Raw genomic sequence first — 20423 nt, forward strand, 5'->3', positions numbered from 1 at the left:
TTCATCGTCTTCATTATTAAATAGCCAAACAAAAACGAACAACCTGACTGAATCTTGAACCGAACCATGAGCCGAGACCCGAGCCGGAACAAGAATCAAATCCACTTTCATCATATTTGAAGGAAATAACAGAAACCGAAGTGAAAGAAAAGAAAAGAGGGGTTACCGACTGAACCCCCACCGCCGTAATCGCACCTCCGCTCCACCGTCCATACACCGCCAATCACCACTGTTGTTGCAAACGGCTCCACCGGCCTTTGGCCGCCGGCCTTCTGTCGAGTGGGAGGGGTGACCGAGAGGGTGTTTGGCCTGTGGAAGTGTGTGTATAATTTGAGAGATGAGTGAGATTTTGTTTGGGTGTTTGGCCTGTGGAAGTGTTTTTATTTTTTTTCTTTTTTCTTTTTTTTTTCCACCAAACTTGTGGTGTAAAAAACTACCCCCTCGGGGGGGGGGGGTTTAAATTTTTTTTTTTACGGATGTGTTTATAATTTACACATCTAGTTGTAAAAAAAAATCATGGTAAACGGCGGCCCGGATGGTGTGGTTCTCGCGGTTCTTACAACTCGGGGTGGTTCTCATTCTAGCGGCTCCCTATATTACTGTGTACAACTCAATTTTAAATAAAATTTATGTCTAAACGTGGATAAAAATAAGCAAATCGCAATAGCATACTCAAACGAAAACGAAATCTACTCCAAAGGAATTACAGTTTTGTTATAGCATCTATAATTGCTTCTGGTTTAGGTGGACAGCCCGGCAAATAGACATCCACAGGAATTAGCTTATCGACTCCACGAACAGTACTATAAGAATCGGTACTGAACATCCCCCCTGTAATTGTACATGCTCCCATAGCAATAACATATTTTGGTTCAGGCATTTGCTCGTATAATCTCACTAAGGAAGGGGCCATTTTCATTGTTACTGTTCCGGCTGTTAAAATAAGGTCCGCTTGTCTAGGACTCGATCTTGGTACTAGTCCATAACGATCAAAGTCGAATCGTGAACCTATTAGTGAAGCAAATTCAATGAAGCAACAACTGGTACCATAGAGAAGCGGCCATAAACTAGAGAGTCTTGACCAATTTGAAAGATCATTTAATGTAGTTGAAATAACTGAATTTTGGGTTGTTCGATGAAATAAGGGAAACTCAATGGAATTCATAACTATCTCAATTTTTTCCGTTTTTTCTTTTTATTGTCTGAATATTCGGATTTGTACCGTGAAGATCTGAATCGTTTTTGAATAAAAGTTACTTCAAAACGTAGATAAACTTAAGATGTACATAAAAGTATGCACGAAAACATATTACATTTGACCCGACTTATTTGGGAAAGAAATTTATGTGAACTTATACCGACACGTATATAAAAATAAGTACAAAATTATGTTGTTTTTAAGTTAGATGGTACCATGCATTGCGGTTGGGGCCAAAACGTAAAGTAAGTCAAATTTATACTGTCTAATGGAAACGTATTATATTTGATCCGGCTTGTTGTAAAACAAAATATATGCCAAAACGTGTATCAACTGAAAACGTACATAAAAAACATAAAAACATATTATATCCGAGCCTACCCATTTTCAGAAAAACGTAATCAACTTGAATTTATACTGGCGACATGTACATAAAAATAAACACGAAAAAAATATTATAAAATTTTTAGAAAGTTGAAAGGTTGTAAGTGCCATTACTAAATGATGAAGGGTAAAGGTAAAAAACAAAAAACATACTAAACGACCAAAAAAAAAAAAAAATTACCAACTTAAAGTTACCATATATCTCACTTCTTATTGTAAGTATACAAGCAAGAATGTATACCTTATTGTAAAACATGTTTAAACCCTTGTAATTTACCGACAAAAAAAAAAAAAAGAAAAGAAAAATTGCCTAACTTAAAGTTACCATATATCTCACTAGAAAAATTGTCAACTTAAAGTTACCATATATCTCACTTCTAGTATGCAAGCAAGAATGCATATCCTATTGTACAACATGTTTAAACCCTTGTAATTTACTGTACAACCCCTTCAAATATGTTAGTATATATAATAAGATCGAGAGAGAGAGAGAGAGAGAGAGAGAGAGGGTGAGGCATAAAAGGTTTCAGTGGAGTTTAGAGATGGGTATAGGTGAGTCAAAAAAATTTTGAAAACCACCCAAAGCAAGATGTACAAGTGGTCATGCATGAAAAAGTTACTTCTTTATAATGGTTTAATGGTAGAAAACCCAGTTCTCTTAATAATGTATTATAGATACATGTATACACACATATATAGTTTAATATTTTCGGGATGTAACACGCATGAGATACCAAGGACGCCTGAATTGGCCAAAGACTCATCTTGTGCACGATACGTCGCTCCAAGAACTCATAAGATGACCAAATCTAAAAATAATTTTGGGCAATGACTATTTTTGTAATAAAACCTGATTATACTTTTGCTTAAAAGCTACCATTATTGCGTCTTAGGGGCTGTTTGGTAGGCTCTTAATGACCATTTAGATGCTATCTCTTAATGGTTTAATACGTCTGAATGAATAAAAGGTAACCTCAAGTCTGAATGGTTAAGAGGTAACCTCTGAATGGTAAATCATCACATGTCACATTCTTCTACCTTCTCATTGGTAAAATTCTTAATGATTATATTAAGAGGTAGTTTCTTAATGACCGTTTAGAGGCTACCAAACATCCCCTTAAAAATTTAACATTGCGCATTTATTTAAAAAAGCTGTTACATTACAATAATATAGCCATGTGACTATTGAAGTGTAGGGGTATTATTGAGAAACAGATTTCCCTAAAACCATTGGCATTTCCTACTGTTTTGTTCCCTCAATAATTTGGTTTTGACCATCTATTTATACCCGCACTCCACTCTACATGCTTTCATCAAAAATATTGCAAACAGAAACATCTCATCATTATCTCAAACATATACTATATAGCATGAGTTCATCAAGCAGGGCATGGATGGTAGCCGGAACAGTTGGGTTGGTTGAAGCACTCAAAGATCAAGGTTTTGCACGGTGGAACTACACCATCAGGACCATCCACCACCACGCCAAGTCCAACCTCCGGTCACTCTCCCACACCAAACACCTTTCTTCTCCGGCAGCCATGGCTTCAACGGGTGGGAAAGAAGAGAAGGCTAAACAATCAGAAGAGTCCTTGAGAAAAGTCATGTACTTGAGTTGTTGGGGTCCTAATTAATTAAATAACCTTTTTTTTAATTATAGGATAATTTGACTGTACATGATGATATAAATGATTTTCTCATATCAGAATTCTACAAAGACTTTATTATGTTTTTAGTTTAACAAAATCTTGAGAAGTCCAGATTAAAAAAAAAAAGTTGTGAATCAGATAATTAGCTGATATAATCTATACACCATTGGAATTAGATCTCTACCATGAGACGTGTACTTACCTTATAACAAAATATTATTAACTAGTGAGCCATGCCTTTTAAAAATGCAATACATAATTTATATAATTTTAATAACATCTCCATCTCCATATCCTAAACTTCATATTTGAAACCGAAGAAAAATTATCTTCAGTGGTTGGGAGGTTGTTTTAGAAGAAAACTAAAGAAGTAATATTCAGTTCAAATATAAAGGGAAATTATTAGTTTTTAATGTATTTTATATGGTTTGGTCTATTCGCACACGGCTGATGTCTTTTTGCACATCCAAAGCGCCTCGCTATGGCCAAAGCGGGGCGCTTTGGCTTTGGTCAACAGACAAGGACGGACTGACAGAAGTCAGTCCTTGTCTGTTGACCAAGCCAAAGCGCACCGCTTTGGCCATAGCGAGGCGCTTTAAATGTGCATTTTTAAACAGATTGGTTGGGGTTGATTTGGGGTTGATGTGGGTTAGTTTGGTAGGAATTTTTGGTTGAATTAGTTTGGTAGGGATTTTTGGAGGAAAAAATTTTTATGTGAGAGTTGCCGTTGTGAATGGGAATTTGTTTTTGAATGATTGAATGTTGCCTTTTTGAATTAAAACGTTGTTTATTTTGTTAAATTAACGTTGTTTATTTTTATGTGAGAGTTGCCGTTGTGAATGGGAATTTGTTTTTGAATGATTGAATGTTGCCTTTTTGAATTAAAACGTTGTTTATTTTGTTAAATTAACGTTGTTTTATAATTACGTCATTATTTTTATAGAATGTGTATAATATAAGTTCTTAACGTTGTTTATTTTGTTAAATTAAAACGAACACGTTAAATAAAATGTACAGAAAGCCATAAGAATTAAACGTAAACAATCCAGAACCAACGTGATGTAAATAGAAGATTAACTGCAATATATATATATATATATATATATATATATATATATATATATATATATATATATATATATATCAGTTTGTACATACAATACACAACAAAAAGGTACAGCTAAGTACATAATACATAACAAAACACTAAACAAACAAAGTAATGTACTAATCCTCGTGCGGTGGGGACGGTGGGAGGGGAAGTGGAGGCAACCCAGCGAGCTCTCGTAGATCAAAGAGCGTCTGGACGATCCAGTCAATGCGTGCGCCCTGACGTCTGAGGCGCCGGTCGAAGTCCCGAGCCACCTCACGCGCTGCCGGAGGCAGGTCAGCGTAAACGTGCTGCGGGTACTGTGGCGGCTCAGGAGCTGGCTGAACTGGTGGTACAGGGACCTCCTCGACCCGCTCCTCCTGCGCCGGATCCTCCTGAGCCTGAGCCTGAGCCTGAGCCTCAGGCTGAGCCTAAGGCTCATCGATGCCCAGAGCCTGTAGCTGAGCCCGCCGAGCGGCCCGCTGAACATCAGGAGGGGCTAACACTCCAGGCCTCGCCTCAATAACAACCGGGATGACCTCTGGCAACACCCTCGGCTGCCAAATCAGCCCGTCAGCACCCCTGAACCTCAGACCGACAACAAAGGTACGGGTGATCTGCATAGCGGCTACTGACGCGCGGCCCAACCTCGATGACGGGACCGGATCGGACAGCAGCGGATCATGCTCTGGCACGATCCCTAGCGAGGGTGCAATGGTGGTGATAAATGAGCCAGTGTGAAGAAACCCGCGGAGCTGCCGGTGGTATGCAGTAGAAAAGTACTCTGCCAGGCTGACTGCTAGATCGCAGGGCTGGCGGCGTAGTAGGCAGTATAGAAAGAAAAGGTCACTGAGGTTGACCTTCTCCTTGCTGGAACCCCGCGGCACGATAGTCGACGCGATAACATGGTGCAGGTATCGTTAAAAGGGGTCTCTAATGGTGGTGGCCTTTTGCCAGGATTTCCCAAAGGGAACCCTGGAAATGACCCTCCAGAAACTGATAAGCGCCTGCCTGTCCATCATCGTAACCGCCTGCGTATATAAATCAGTATCAAGCTCAGGCTCAATGTACAAACCTGTGTGGACAGTAAACTCCCGCACACTCATCTCAAACTGTTGACCGGCGACACGGAATGTAACCTCGTGGACTGGAAAATCAGGGTCCTCCACGTAATCCGCCGGATGCGGCGCGTATGTAAACGTAGAGCAAAACTCGACCGTAAGCTCAGGGTACGAGTCCTCCATCGCTAACTCAAATAGGCGCGACCATGGAGTATGTAGCCCAACTATCTCACGCATCCGCTCGACCTCTCCCAGGGTAGTCAGCAGCTCCCAGTCTATGCCTACATGCTCCCCAATCTCTATGGTGCGCAACCTAGCGCATCTCCCCCTCGCCCGTGACCCCATCGGAAACTGAAGATACGGACATGCCGGCTCCTCCTCGTCCCCCACCACTCCCTCAGCCTCCATATGCTCAATCTCCTCATCGGATAAATCCATCCCTGCACGTTGATCAAATAATAATATTAATTAAACAAATAATATTAAATAAATAATAATATTAAATAAATAATATTAAATAAATAATAATAATTAAACAAATAATAATTAAACAAATAATATTAAACAAATAGTATTAAACAAATATTAATAAACAAAAAATAATTAAACAAATAATATTAAACAAATAATAATTAAACAAATAATAATTAAACAAATAATATTAAACAAATAATAATTAAACAAATAATATTAAACAAATAATAATTAAACAAATAATATTAAACAAATATTAATAAACAAATAATAATTAAACAAATAATATTAAACAAATAATAATTAAACAAATAATATTAAACAAATGTTAATAAACAAATAATAATTAAACAAATAATATTAAACAAATATTAATAAACAAATAATAATTAAACAAATAATATTAAACAAATAATAATTAAACAAATAATATTAAACAAATGATAATAAACAAATAATAATTAAACAAATAATATTAAACAAATAATAATTAAACAAATAATATTAAACAAATGTTAATAAACAAATAATAATTAAACAAATAATATTAAACAAATATTAATAAACAAATAATAATTAAACAAATAATATTAAACAAATAATAATTAAACAAATAATATTAAACAAATGTTAATAAACAAATAATAATTAAACAAATAATATTAAACAAATAACAAAAAAAAAAATAATAAACATGAACCAAAGCGCCCCGCTTTGGCCTCGGCGCGGCGCTTTGGTTCTTCAAGCTGAAGAACAGATCCAGGATCTGATCACATGTAACGAACCAACAAATCACAATCGACATGTAACGAACCAGGAAACGATTAAGGGTTTTAGAACGCACCTGTTAGCGGTTGAAAGCTCGAAATATCTTCGAATCCGGCTCGAGTGTGTGAGGATCGCACCTATGTGTGTGTTTTTGGTGTTTGGGTGAAGTGGGGGGGAGGATGCCCCTCTTCAGTGTATAACGAGGGACCAAAGCGCCCCGCTATGGCCATAGCGCGACGCTTTGGACCCAAAACGCTGCGTTATGACCATAGCGGCGCGTTTTGGGCATTTTTTAAATTTTTTAAAATTGTTTTTAATTCAAAAACGCGTCGATAAATAGTCTAAATTTTTCGTTTTTTCCATTATACATCATTTTTTTAATATATATGGACTATACTGTAAGTTCCGGATCAAATCGGTTACGTGTGATGTCTTATTCCGTTATCTCGTATCATTTAGGTTTAAAAGCACAAGTACTCCTGTGAGAAGTTTTATGTGTATCAGCCGCCTACCGTACATGAACATGACGTATTTTTTCATTAATTGTAGTATTATGATGTATATTGTCATTTCGGGTCGTACAAGTGCGTATTGAACCTGGTTGGGTTGTGTCGGTGACATTCAGTTTTTAACGTGATGTAACGCGTATATTGAACAAACACAAACGTGATTATTATTAAACACATTTAAGATACATCGTGAACATATGGGGTTACATTAAGGTCAGGGGCACGATACGTAAGCATTTCGTACGTGTTGATCTGATCCCTGTATAATGTATGCCAGGCTGCTGCGCGCTCTGTTCTGTTCGCTGTCCAGAGTAGGTTTGGGGGAGGCATTGGACAACAACCTCCAAGCTCTACATGTATGAAATGCCCATTGTCGACGAACACAACCGCAACTACCAGGTGAGGTTCCTCAGCTTCGTTTGGCCCGCCCAACAGAGGGAAAATTGTATCGCTCCCACGAATGTCGAAGGTGTGAACAATCACACCGTATCGTTGGGCAATAAGAAACCCCGTCTCAGGCATCGACATGTAATTTTCGATACCTGCTCATCCCACCCACTTGAAATCGATCCGTTTAACCAGCGCATCATAATGTCCTATGTTTTCCGGATCGAAAACCTGCCTCCAAAGCGATTCGTTCATACGTAACTCCTTTAGAAGTTGTTCCAGGATCTTCAAATATGAATTTTGTTTCACTCCTAACCCAACAGCCACCGATCGAAATCCGAAATCCACAATGACCATCTGGTTTCACGTCCTTTATTCTAACGATGTATGGATGGATCACTTTGGGAATCTGAGATGCGTAGTTGCGGATCGCTATATCCGTCTTAGGACCGAGCTTGATATTCGGGAAATCAGGGTGTAGGTTGAGCGGTTTGGTATTCTTTTCTCTTCTAGAATCTTCAGCTGATATGTACGAGCTGTGACGGGGAAGATCGTCTGAGGCATCGACCCAAGTTTCTTCTGACGGAATGTAAGAGCTTTGTCTAGCGGTTTCAACCTTTTTTTCTTCCTGCGTTTTCAATGTCGGGCGACCACGAGTTTTCTTCAGCACAGCAGGAGGTTTTTTGTTATTGTTCCCTGGATTGAGGATTTGTTGAAACTTTTCAAAGAAGCTCCTTTTCACTTGAGGGGGTGTTGGATCGATCTGTTTTTTCAATTTTTCAAATTCCGCGTCTACATCGTTATCCTCTATGTTATTCCTTGCAGGCTTGAAGTCAAGCTTCTTCCAAAACACGTCTATGTGTGTGATCCGGATTTGCTGACCTGTGGATGAAAACAAATTAGGTGGCAAAATCATAACGAGAAAGGTCAAAAATATTAATTACCTTTATTTTCCAACTTTTCCAAACGACAGGCACATGGCAAACCACAACTGGTAAAAAGTTGGCAACCACAGCTTGCACCGTAGGCTCTCAACCCGTCTTCCTTACGTTTTAGTTCCATACTCAAAAGCTCAATCGCATATATTGAAACCTTTCTGAGAATATATGCAAGCATGGGTTGCTTCTTGTGGTGCGTCATCACTTTTCGGAGGCTTATTTCAAAGCTACTTCTAATCTCGGCGTATTGTCTATCAACAACATGATCAACATACAGTACAAGTTTATCCAGTGTGTTGCGATGACTTGGAAAGTGACTTTTTAATGTTGCATGCATGCCCTCAACCCTGTTGGTCGTAGTTTGGTGAAAGTTGATAGTTTGGTTAATCCAGCAAGATACAAACTTTTCACGGTACGGATCCAACCAGGATTTCTTCAAATAATAAAAAACCTCTACAATTAAAAAACGTAAATAGTCAGTTTTTGTTATTATATAAAATTTGAACATAATTATGTAAGAAATACTCACGTTCACGGTCAGCTTCTTTCAACTGTGCTTCAAGGTTTTCCAAGTTATAACTGTATATTTCCTCGGTCGTAGACTCGCACAATGTCCAAAATGTACGTACGAATTCTTTCCACTCCTTGTCAGAGAATTTCTTCTTGTTGTTCTTATTAATATTTTGTTGAATATGGAACCGACAAAGATACTTATGCGCTTTTGGAAAAACTTGTTCACACGCGTTCATTAGCGCAAAATCCCTGTCTGTTAAAATCACGCGCGGTTCCATACATCCTGCCAGCATAGACTTGATCCTCTGCAACACCCATAGGTAGTTCTCTGACTTCTCAGCGGAAATTACCGCACAAGCAGCCGTAAACGATTTGTTTGTCGACGTCAAGCCTACGACCTGAACAAATGGCAGGTTGTACATGTTCGTTTTGTATGTGGCGTGAATCAATAGCACATGCGGGAAGGCACACCACATAGTGAATGATTTTTCGTGAACAAAGAAGACGTCTTCAACTTCGTTCGATATCTCATTCGTGCGCATGTAATAAGTGTAATTTTTTTCGATAAGAATGTTTTCAAGTTTTTGCATCGGAGACTTACCGACATTTTTTTCGGCGTTGATCTTCTGAACAACGTTGTGTATATCTTTCGGAATAAGCTTTCTAGCCGGATTGTTTTTTGTCAGCGTTCGCCAGATACTTTGGTTGGGAATATCTTGCTCTGCCAACTCCTTAACCAGTTTTTTGTCCTCCGAAGAAAGCCTTCTCGCATACGCGTGACCCTCGAAGTTTTCAATAGGAGTGTGGTTATGCTTCGCCTTCGTCACCTCGATCCTCCAAACACTTCCGGATGATTCCGAAAACCCGATCATCTCGAACGGGCAGCCTATTTTCTTGCTACCCGTTTTCCTCTGTGTAGCTACACTCTTATGCTCCCCACCAAAAGTACATTGAAACCAAATCTTGTAATTCTCTCCTCTTTTATTCGACCTCTTAGTCACAATGAGGTAACCATTGTCTTTTGCCGTGTCTTGTACCCAACGCACCAACTCTTTACGTGACGAAAAGGTTTGCGTTGTATCAAACGAAAATGTAAACGGGTAACAACCTTCCTCGTCAACAGACACATCCTCCGGCTCACCATCGTCACCGAGGTTCGAATAGACTTGATGTTCAAAGCTCTGTTCACAACCGTAACTCTGGTTTGGATAACACTCCTGCTGTACAAAGCTTTGCTCGCCACCGTAACCGAAATTCGAATAACCTTGTAAGCTCTGTTGACAACCGTAACTGTCGTTTGGATAACACTCCTGCTGTACAAAGCTATAGTCGCCACCGTAACCGAAATTCGAATAACCTTGTTGTGCGTAAGGGTCCTCCACAGGGGTATTCAAATCCAGCTGCACCGTGTTATCACGATAATGAATGCCAGATACAACCTCTGTCTCCCTCAAGTTGGACGACACCGGTTTCTCAAACGAGTCAGAAATAGCTGTCCCCTCGTAAGAATCAGGAACAACTGACTCGTCAGAATATTGACCGAAAAGATAATTACTTAACCACGACATCGTTTTTTCAAAACATGTAACTAATAGAGCAAAGAAGACCGACAAAAAACAATCCGAATTATGAATGTCGAGTCTGTCCAGGGATTTAAAGGCAGCATTTGGGGTCGAAGCGCTGCGCTATGGCCAAAGCGCGGCGCTTAGGGTTCACGGGGCGACTGAAGCCTCGTATCACCTTTATGTCTGTCAGTCTGTCAGTCAGTCAGTCATTCGAAACCTCGTATCAACTTTTGTCGCCCTAAGCGCCCCGCTTTGGTCATAGCGCGGCGCTTAGGGGTATGAAAATTATTTTGGCCGTGTGTAATTAGCATGATCCATTTTATATTTGTTTACTCGATTTATTGCTTCTATCCCATCATGATTATAATATATAACTCGATTTATTGTTTATATCCCCATCATGATTATAATATATAACTTTTCAAATACGTATCATTAAAAGAAGAAAAAAATATCAAGAAAATAGATTCATAACAACTGATGTCTTCAATTATTAAATACGATATTATTCTTTCATTCTTTGGTAGTTGTTATTAACATGTATTACGATATGTTAATATTAAACTAAACCCAATGCAATGCATTTGAGGTTCATTTGTTATGGATGATGAATTGGAGAAGAGAGACTTAAGAATGGATAAAAATTTTGTTGGATAAATGCATGCATTTGTATTTGTAGAGAGATAATGAAGTTTGAAAGTAGTGAGATCTTAAATGAAGAAAAGAGAAGAAAAAAAAAAGTTAATAGACAGATGATGTAACAAATTTTTTTGTAATAATTTTAATCTTGCATTAGAGATAATATAATGGATCAAAGTCAAATGGCATGAAAAAATAAAAGGTAAATAACAAACGAGAGTAAAAGCATATAGAAAATTATATATATAACATGATGAGCCGAACTAAAATAAAGTATTTTTATTGTAAGTTATATCGAGTGTCGGTACTGTATTAGTGTCTTGATAAATAGACTCATACAGTTCTAACATAATTAACGATATCATTATTTGCTTTTATAGTTATTAATCGTCATAAAACATATATCAATTGTTATATAAAATGCCGCTATCGTACCAATACTATAACGAACTAATACTAACAAAAAACCTGCCACCACGCTCACGAAATCCAACTAGTTGTAGACTAATTTCCAATGATAAAGCTTAATTTTGCAAATGTTAAATGCATGATTAGAGATAAATCCTAAGACCACCCGTAGTGGGGCGTTTTTTTTTTTTTAAATTGAAAAAAACGCCCGGAAACGCCCCCACCCCCATTACGGTAGGCGTTATCCGGCGTTATTTTTGAAAAAAAATGTTACCGGCGTGTTTATTAAAACGCCAAAATGGGATTGTGATGGCTTGACTTTGGTTTGACTGGCCAATGAGAGATTAGATTGGTTTTTTTTTTTTGTTTTTTTTTAATGATTGGAAGGGGTATTATTAGGCACTATTCTCACTACGCCACTTTTGCAATAACGTCTCATGCTGACTGGGATAACACGTGTTGGATAATGCCCCATGGTGGATACATTATTTTTCTTAACCACTACGAGTGATCTAAGAAACAAAGTAGTTCTGATTCATAATTATATTCGACAAGAGGATAAAGGAGAAAAGCAAAAAGAGTACGGGTTTGTATGTATGTCATTTTGTGTAGTGCACTGCACCCACTGTTTACTAAAAAGTAGGAGATAGAGGTGTGTGCCAGCCAATACATAGATAAAATTTAATATTTAATACTCATCTTAAAAACCATTTTTGTCCCCAAAAAACCATATGCGTTTCCAACTGCCAGCCAGCCCTACCGGTTTTGCCCCCAAAAAACGTGGTGCTATTCTTCTACATTCTACCTGGTGGCATCTATATATACCTGATTCTCATTTTCTGTTGCTTCATCAAACAAATCTTACATAAGTTTCACTAAGAACACAACTCCCATCGTTTTAAGCACTTTCAAGAGTAACAATTTTCAAGATACGATGAGTTCGACATCAAGAGCATGGTTGGTTGCCGGTACCGTTGGATTGGTGGAGGCACTAAAAGATCAAGGCTTCGCACGGTGGAACTACACCATCAGAACCATCCACCACCACGCTAAATCTAATCTCCGGTCAGTCACCCAAACAAAGAAGTTGTCTTCGCCAGCTGTCTTGGCTTCAAGCAAAGGCATTGACCAATCAGAAGAGTCTTTGAGAAAAGTCATGTACTTGAGCTGTTGGGGTCCCAATTAATTGATCACTAGTTTTTACTTAGGTTATAGCTATATCTGATGTACATGTAATTATGCATGATGTACAATCTTTTTGTTAATCAAATACAATTTTGAATTATCTTCTAAAAGATTTTGGAACGATTGGAACAAACATATATAGTCGTAAGTCGTAACTAGAGGTGCACAAATCGAGTATTTTTAATACTCGGGTTTGGGTACATACCCATGACCGGGTTTTGAATTTTCGGGTATTGCTAATACTCGGGTCGGGTTCGGGTCTGGCCAGGAAATCCATACACCGGTTCAGGTCTTCTATAACCGGGTATTAAAATACCCTATTTTCATGTACGAAAAAACCCAGGTTCGGGTTTGGATACTCATGAGAATATGTATACCCGGGATCGAGTTTTAGCGAAACTATCAATACGAAGTAGTTTTGGTTAAATCTAATTATAAATTATTTTCATCCTAACTATTCTCTTACCCTCCATTAATTTTGCATCCCCAATTAATCATCATCATCTTTCACAATATGCACCATGTGTATTCTTCAATAATCCTCATGAATGAAAAGTAAACATAAATAAAAAAGAATATAATAATAGATCTAATTAGTGATGGAGGATTAGAGAAGATGATGTTCGGTGAGAGATTAAATTAGGGGAGGAATGGAGAAGATAATGTCTGGTGCAAACCGTGATATAAGATGGTGAAACTAGGGGATGCGAAATTGATAGGGTAAAAGCATCAGGCCATCCGTAGTCATAAAGCCCCTTGTGGGGCGTTATGCGACACGTGTCGTGTCACGTCACACGGGGGCTTTATGGGGCGTTATATCACTAGAGCCCGTAGTCATAAAGCCCCTACCCATCATTACCTAATTCTTAATTTTCAATTTTATTAATTAATTATAAAAACCTTGTTTTTTTGTGATTGATCCAAGCTTTAAAAACCTCCCTCATACCGCCGCTATATATCTCGCGCCCTCCCCCTAAATTGCATTCATAGCGCCGAGAGTTTTTGTGTTTGGGGCATTTTTCCGGCGCCATCTCTGGGCATAGCGCCCCACTATGGATCACCTCACCAATAGCTAATTTTTTCTTGTTTTTAGAGGGTGATGTGGCATTTATATCCATTTTTACTATTGTGGGTTGTGTTTGTGACTTCCATTTTTTATCATGCATTCTTCTTCACATACAAGAAAAAATGGAAGAAAGTGAGAGTGGGTGAGGCTAAATGGGGTTGGGTGTCTTTCTCTCTCTCTCTCTCTCTCTATACACATATATATAAATTTATATAATCTTAAAGAGGAATGTCGGTGGACATTCCTCTTTTAAGCCCTCAAGTTTTTTCAAAGTTCATTTTTACTCCTTAGACATTCCTTTTTGACATCCAGGTTTTTCAACTTTCATTTTCATCCCTTTTTAGGCCCTTTAGTTTAGGCAATGTAATTTTCAACCTTTTAACTTTTTGTAAACTTTATAAAATGTTACTTTGACCCCATCGAGAGTATATATATTCTGTTTTTTTCTTAATACATTCGATTGTTAACTTAAAAAAAATTGTTGTGTGCTTATTTTTATGTACGTGTTGGTATAAAAATGTGTTGGTGTACGTTTCAATGAAAAAAATTGTTTGAAAACAAGTCAGATAAAATATAATACATTTTTGTGCTTACTTTTTTATGTATGTTTCGATGTCAGTTTTGTTCAGAAACTATTCATGTCAAATATAATACGTCTTGATTTGACAATATAAATTCAAATTGGTCTAAGTTTCGAAGTAAATTTTGTTTTCAATTATAATACGTTTTCGAGCATACTTTCTATGTACGTGTCATTTGTTTAAAACAATCGGGTCAAATACAATACATTTCGATTCGTCGATTAAATTCGATTTGGTCTACCTTTTAACGTAAAGGGTCGCTAATAATCTATATATAATCACGCCGCATAGTCGGTACAATATTCGAGTTTGTCTACATTTCGACACAAATTTCGTATACGTTTTCCTATAAGTTCGAGTGTGTCTATGTTTCAACATTAACTTAGTGTACACTTTCGTGGTTTATTTTGTACATTTCCTACGTATGATCCAAGTCGCATATTCATTTTGACTTGACGGTATTCGAGTTAATCGGGTCGCATATAATATCTTATGATTGTATGGTATAAATTCAATCTACTTTACGTTTTGATCCAATCGTGATGCTTATATAGGTTAAACTGAGTTCAATCATACGCATAACGCTTGGACTAATTCATTTGACGTTTGCGAAGTACCCGCGCCGCAACGCGCACGGGGCTTATTACTAGTAGGTAATTAAAATTAAATGTAAAAGGTGGTGATGATGTGACAATGTTTTTAAATGTTTTTGTGCTTTCTTATTGGGTGAGTTTTTGATGTTTTTGAAGGGTGAGTGTTTTTCTGATATGGCAGCTGACTGGACATGTTTTTAGGTGTTTTTAATGGTTCTTATTGTGGATGCTCTAAGAGAATAATTAGGATTAAAGTGATATAAGATGGTGAAAGTAGGGAATGCGAAATTGATTGAGGGTAAGAGAATAATTAGGATTAAAATAATTTTATACTTATATTTAATCAAAAATATATAGTTTTGATAGTTTCGCATCTAAGTTGGATACTACATTATAGTATATACTATGTATTTTCCCCTTGGTATATTATAGTATATACTATGTTGGTTACTTTGTATTTTGTTACTTTACATATTGAGAAGAACATGTACATGTTAGAGCATTCACATTCTATCCACCAAATCTTGAGAGAGAGGTTTTTAAATTATAAAAAAGTGGTTTAAGTAGTTGTGAGTGGAGGAGAGAGAAAATGTTACTGTTCATTTGTATATTTAGGGGGACACTGTTCACCCTGTATAATTTTTTAATATATTTTGAAAGTGGTTGTGAGTAGAGGAGAGAGAAAAGGTAATAATAAAGGTATAAAATATTATTATTTAATTGAAAGGAAAGAGAAGATGTAGTTGTTTTTAGTGTATTTATAGGGTATATAATGGTGGATAGAATGTGAATGCTCTTAGGAGTCATGCAAAACAAACTCGTTACAAAACAATTACCACCCTCCTTGTTTGACTTTAATTGTTACCAAGATTGAATGAAAGTTAAACGGGTCAAAGTGTAAATAGTTAGAAGTGTAGTTTAAGAGCATTCACATCCATTCCACCATATTTTCACCTTAAATTACACTAAAAAACACTACATTTTCTCTCTCCTTTACAATTAAATAATATTTTTATACCTTTATCATTACCTTTTATCTCTCCTCTGCTCACAACCACTTTCAAAATATATTAAAAAATTATAGGGGGTGAACAGTGTTCCCCCAAATATACAGATGAACAGTAACATTTTCTCTCTCCTCCACTCACAACCACTTTTTATACTTTTAATATTATAAAAACTTTACACACATAATTTAAGTCATATATGTATTTTAGATTAGTTGAAGGGTCAAGTATGCAAACTCTCAAATGTATAATCGGTGTATTAAGGCATGCGATGATTCAAAAGAATCACGTCGTCTCAATCCCACTGATTCATATGTATATATATGTCGGACAAGTCAAGGTTTCAAATGAAAATTGATTCCTTGGAATATGATTTAATGAATGTATAGTTTATTCCCAAATCTTGTTCATAATTATTTAAACCAGAAGAAATAGAAATGGCGACGATGAGAGCATGTAAGGTTTGCTATTGTATTGACAAAATGTAGGTTGAAGAATCAATTTAGCGAAAGCTTAGCGTGTTATGAATATAAAACCCAACCTAGAAAATTTGGGTGTTAAAAAAATAAGGATGGTGGTTTTGGCAGGAAATAGCAACTCTAGAGGTCCTCATTAAGGCTCTAAACGAACTGAACTAACATTTAACTTGGAAATAAAAAAATGAAAACATTGTTATCCTTAAACATTGGATATAAGTAGTTAAATACAATCATCAAATGATAAATCAAAACACAAGAAGTCTACCACACCACCATACGATAAATAAAGTTTAACTAACATAAACATAATTATCACCAAAAATGTCTTAGAATATCCAAATTTTAACTAACTTTGAAAAACTAAGGTTTCAAGGTTTCAATATGTTTAGATAAAAGGTTTATTATTTATTATTTTTTAATATAATCAAACAAACATATTACCAAATGTTCACGAACGAAGTCGAACGAACGAGACATGTGTTCGTGTTCGTTCGCTAAGCTAACCGAACGATTTTTTGTTCGTGTTCGTTCGTTAAGCTAATCGAATGAACATAAACGAACTTCTCGCCGAACGGTTCACGAACTGTTCGCTGAACGTTCGGTTCGTTTACAGCCCTAGTCCTCATGGAGTGACAAAGGGTCTCAAAATCATTACCTAATATTGTTACCATATTATGGAAAGTAAATTATATTTCTTAATTTCTTTTTTGATCGCTATACTGAGTGTCGGTACCATATTGATACATAATGAAGCAAACTGATACTAACCGAATTCCCGCGACAATACGCGGGGGAATTCTCCTAGTTTTGAAATCTCATTGAACATAACTTTAAGGGAAAATTACAAAAATGGTCATTGACCAAAACCATTTTCAGATTTAGCCATCTTATGAGTCCTTAGAGCGACGCATCATGCACGGGATGAGTCTTTGGAATCCCTTCACTAATGGCCAATAAAAAAATGGACACGTGGCATTTTCATAACTTGCAAGTGGGGTCACAAACGCATCAAGCACCGGAAACTTTAAGATTCGCCAGAAAGTATGGATCTTCGCCGGATACTTTCAAAACAGAAGGTGTGATGTTGATGGGGGATTGTTGAGGAATATTTGGTTTTTTAGAGTTGATGTTGATGCTAGAAACTATGGAGGTTCGCTAGAGACGGTGTGGGATTGTTGAGAAAGATTAGATTTTTTTTAAGTTGTTTAAGTTCGAATTCTCGGCGGCAACTATGGAGATTCGCCGGAGATGTCTGAAAAATTGCCAGAGACGCCTGAAGGACGCATGAGGTACCAAGGACGTTTGAGGTGGTTAAAGACTCATCCCGTGCACGATACATCGCTCCAAGAACTCATAAGATGGTCAAATCTGAAAATGATTTTGTTCAATTACTATTTTTGTAATAAAACCCGATTATACATTTGCTCAAAAGCTACCATTATTGCGTCTTAAAAATTTAACATTGCGTAGTTATTTTAAAAAAGTATGTTACATTACAATAATTAGCCATGTGACTATAAAAGTGCAGGGGTATGATTGAGAAACTAGATTCTCTAAAACCATTGGCATTTCCTGCTGTTTTGTTCTTTCAATAATTTGGTTGTGTGTTGTGTCAAGTGTCCATCTATTTATACCCACACTCCACTCTACATGCTTTCATCAAAAACATTACAAACACAAACATCTCATCATTCATTCAGGCATCTCAAATATATAGTAAAGATATATAGCATGAGTTCAACAAGCAGGGCATGGATGGTAGCCGGAACAGTTGGGTTGGTGGAAGCACTCAAAGATCAAGGTTTTGCACGGTGGAACTACACCATCAGGACCATCCACCACCACGCCAAGTCCAACCTCCGGTCACTCTCCCACACCAAACACCTTTCTTCTCCGGCAGCCATGGCTTCAACGGGTTGGAAAGAAGAAAAGGCTAAACAATCAGAAGAGTCGTTGAGAAAAGTCATGTACTTGAGTTGTTGGGGTCCTAATTAAATACCCTTTTTTTTAATTATAGGATACTTTGATTGTACATCAGTTACCAGAATTCTACAACTACTTGCTATACAGAAAATAAAATTTTAAAAGATTCTTCGTTGATGTCTTTAATTATTGAATAGGAATTGTTATCAAGATGTATGATGTTCTATTAACACTATACGCTATAGTCATAAAGCATGAAAATATAATGAAACCGGAGAATGCGAGGTTAGAAGAATAGCGAGTAGCCTTAGAATGCACAGGTTTGAGGATTAGTCGCTCTAAGACTGAGTATCTTTACTGTGATTTCAGTGGATCAGGCAATGAGCACGACAGTCAAATCACCATTGACGGCCAAGGGGTTCCTCAGGCAACTAAGTTTAGTTCTATGAGGTGTTATATCGCTTTTTATAGGTTTTCACTTATTTCCGGTGTTGTAGTTTTACTAAGAAATACCTATATATTTATGTGTTTATTTTTATTATTACCTTTTTTTCGTTGTTGTGTGCTTATGTATGTTCTCTAGAATCTTATGTCCTGGTTATGGTTATGGTTTTGGAGCTGAAAGTCTCATTGGAAGCAGTAGATAGAAGTAAGGTTTGCCTACATCATAACCTTCCCAAACTTTACCAATAGCTTGGCTATAAGTGAGATTATACTAGGTAAGATTGTTGTATAGTAAAATGGTAAAAACAATTTAATAACACATTTCACAACAAAGATAAAAAAAGAAAAAGTGGTTACAACCTAATATGAGTGTGACAGAGAATATAAAAAAAGTTGATTGTAGAAATCTTAAATAAGTCTATCTTTTTGGTCTGTATTGTTTACATGTATGGTCCATGTAATATTAATTTTAACTTAGATGGCTTTACTACTTAAAAGGGGTTATAAAAATTGAAACCATAAAATCTAAAAAACTTTAGTAAGTAAAGGTGTTATTTTGGATAGATTACAACATATGTCTGTGTAATTAACTCCAAGTTAAATATTATACATCTAGCATACAAAGTGTATTTAAAATTTAGTTGAAATAAAATTTTGTTATTTCAGTTATATACATAGAAGAATCTAATTATATTAGCATACTGTATAAACAAATTTCCAATGAAACTTTTGAATGGATTATTGGAGATAAATAATAAAGAACAAAATATTTTTGAAATTTATACTCTATAAACATTTGTTTTCGAAAAGGCCAAAAGAGTAGGGTTTCAAATGCTTGTGCTTTGTATGTCGTTTTCCAATTGGTTGTGCATCCCCCCTGTGTTCAAGATAAAATATGATTTGACTCATAATGTGGTGTGCAAGCCTGTCTCATTTATACATCATATCCTTAACAACTAAAACCATTTTTGCCCCCAAAAAACCATCAACTATAAGCCTACCGTTTTCTGCTTCCAAAAAACTTGGTGCTATTCTACAATTCTACCTAGTGGCGTCTATATATACCCGATTCCTATCTTGTGCTGCTTCATCAAACAAATCTTACATACGTTTCACAAACAACATAACTTGCTTTGTTTTAAACATATTTTAAGAGTAAAAATCTTCAAGATACGATGAGTTCAACATCGAGAGCATGGTTGGTGGCCGGTAGTACTGTTGGACTAGTGGAGGCACTAAAAGATCAAGGGTTCGCACGGTGGAACTACACCATCAGAGCCCTCCACCAGCACACTAAGTCCAATCTGCGGTCTGTCACCCAAACAAAGAAGTTGTCTTCGCCGGCTGCCATGGCTTCAAGCAAAGGCATTGACCAATCAGAAGACTCGTTAAGAAAAGTCATGTACTTGAGTTGTTGGGGTCCCAATTGATCATTATTTTTTCGTTTGTTTTAGGTTAGCTATGTTAGTAATAGTAAAAACTATATCCGATGTACATGTAATTATGCATGATGTACGACTTTTTTATTAATCAAAAAGAATTTTGATTATTGTTATTAAAAA

The 20423-nt window shown here is 36.7% G+C and overlaps 5 protein-coding genes across 5 annotated transcripts; 4 read left to right on the forward strand and 1 right to left on the reverse strand.

The window, feature by feature from the left end:
- Positions 1 to 703: 703 nt before the first annotated feature.
- LOC118489144 (NAD(P)H-quinone oxidoreductase subunit K, chloroplastic-like) lies at positions 704 to 1209 on the reverse strand. The gene has a single exon (XM_035986785.1). The coding sequence runs from the start codon at positions 1163 to 1165 to the stop codon at positions 704 to 706; it is 462 nt and encodes a 153-aa protein (XP_035842678.1). The 5' UTR covers positions 1166 to 1209.
- Positions 1210 to 2878: 1669 nt separating this feature from the next.
- LOC110921211 lies at positions 2879 to 3287 on the forward strand. The gene has a single exon (XM_022165499.2). It carries the CDS (start codon positions 2887 to 2889, stop codon positions 3214 to 3216), a length of 330 nt encoding a protein of 109 aa, XP_022021191.1. The 5' UTR covers positions 2879 to 2886; the 3' UTR covers positions 3217 to 3287.
- A 9022-nt stretch (positions 3288 to 12309) lies between these two features.
- Positions 12310 to 12878, forward strand: LOC110921492. Its single transcript, XM_022165821.2, has one exon. It carries the CDS (start codon positions 12518 to 12520, stop codon positions 12767 to 12769), a length of 252 nt encoding a protein of 83 aa, XP_022021513.1. The 5' UTR covers positions 12310 to 12517; the 3' UTR covers positions 12770 to 12878.
- A 5179-nt stretch (positions 12879 to 18057) lies between these two features.
- On the forward strand, positions 18058 to 18598 carry LOC110921011. Its single transcript, XM_022165273.2, has one exon. The coding sequence runs from the start codon at positions 18145 to 18147 to the stop codon at positions 18487 to 18489; it is 345 nt and encodes a 114-aa protein (XP_022020965.1). The 5' UTR covers positions 18058 to 18144; the 3' UTR covers positions 18490 to 18598.
- A 1289-nt stretch (positions 18599 to 19887) lies between these two features.
- LOC110921013 lies at positions 19888 to 20423 on the forward strand. The gene has a single exon (XM_022165275.2). The coding sequence runs from the start codon at positions 20037 to 20039 to the stop codon at positions 20289 to 20291; it is 255 nt and encodes an 84-aa protein (XP_022020967.1). The 5' UTR covers positions 19888 to 20036; the 3' UTR covers positions 20292 to 20423.

The sequence above is a fragment of the Helianthus annuus genome, chromosome 17 (genome assembly GCF_002127325.2).
Source record: "Helianthus annuus cultivar XRQ/B chromosome 17, HanXRQr2.0-SUNRISE, whole genome shotgun sequence".
NCBI lineage: Eukaryota > Viridiplantae > Streptophyta > Magnoliopsida > Asterales > Asteraceae > Helianthus > Helianthus annuus.

Excerpts from the sequence above, each read along its gene's own strand:
- LOC110921492 (XM_022165821.2), top strand. The coding sequence starts at position 12,518 with ATGAGTTCGACATCAAGAGCATGGTTGGTTGCCGGTACCGTTGGATTG.
- LOC110921011 (XM_022165273.2), top strand. The coding sequence starts at position 18,145 with ATGCTTTCATCAAAAACATTACAAACACAAACATCTCATCATTCATTC.
- LOC110921013 (XM_022165275.2), top strand. The coding sequence starts at position 20,037 with ATGAGTTCAACATCGAGAGCATGGTTGGTGGCCGGTAGTACTGTTGGA.
- LOC118489144 (XM_035986785.1), bottom strand. The coding sequence starts at position 1,165 with ATGAATTCCATTGAGTTTCCCTTATTTCATCGAACAACCCAAAATTCA.
- LOC110921211 (XM_022165499.2), top strand. The coding sequence starts at position 2,887 with ATGCTTTCATCAAAAATATTGCAAACAGAAACATCTCATCATTATCTC.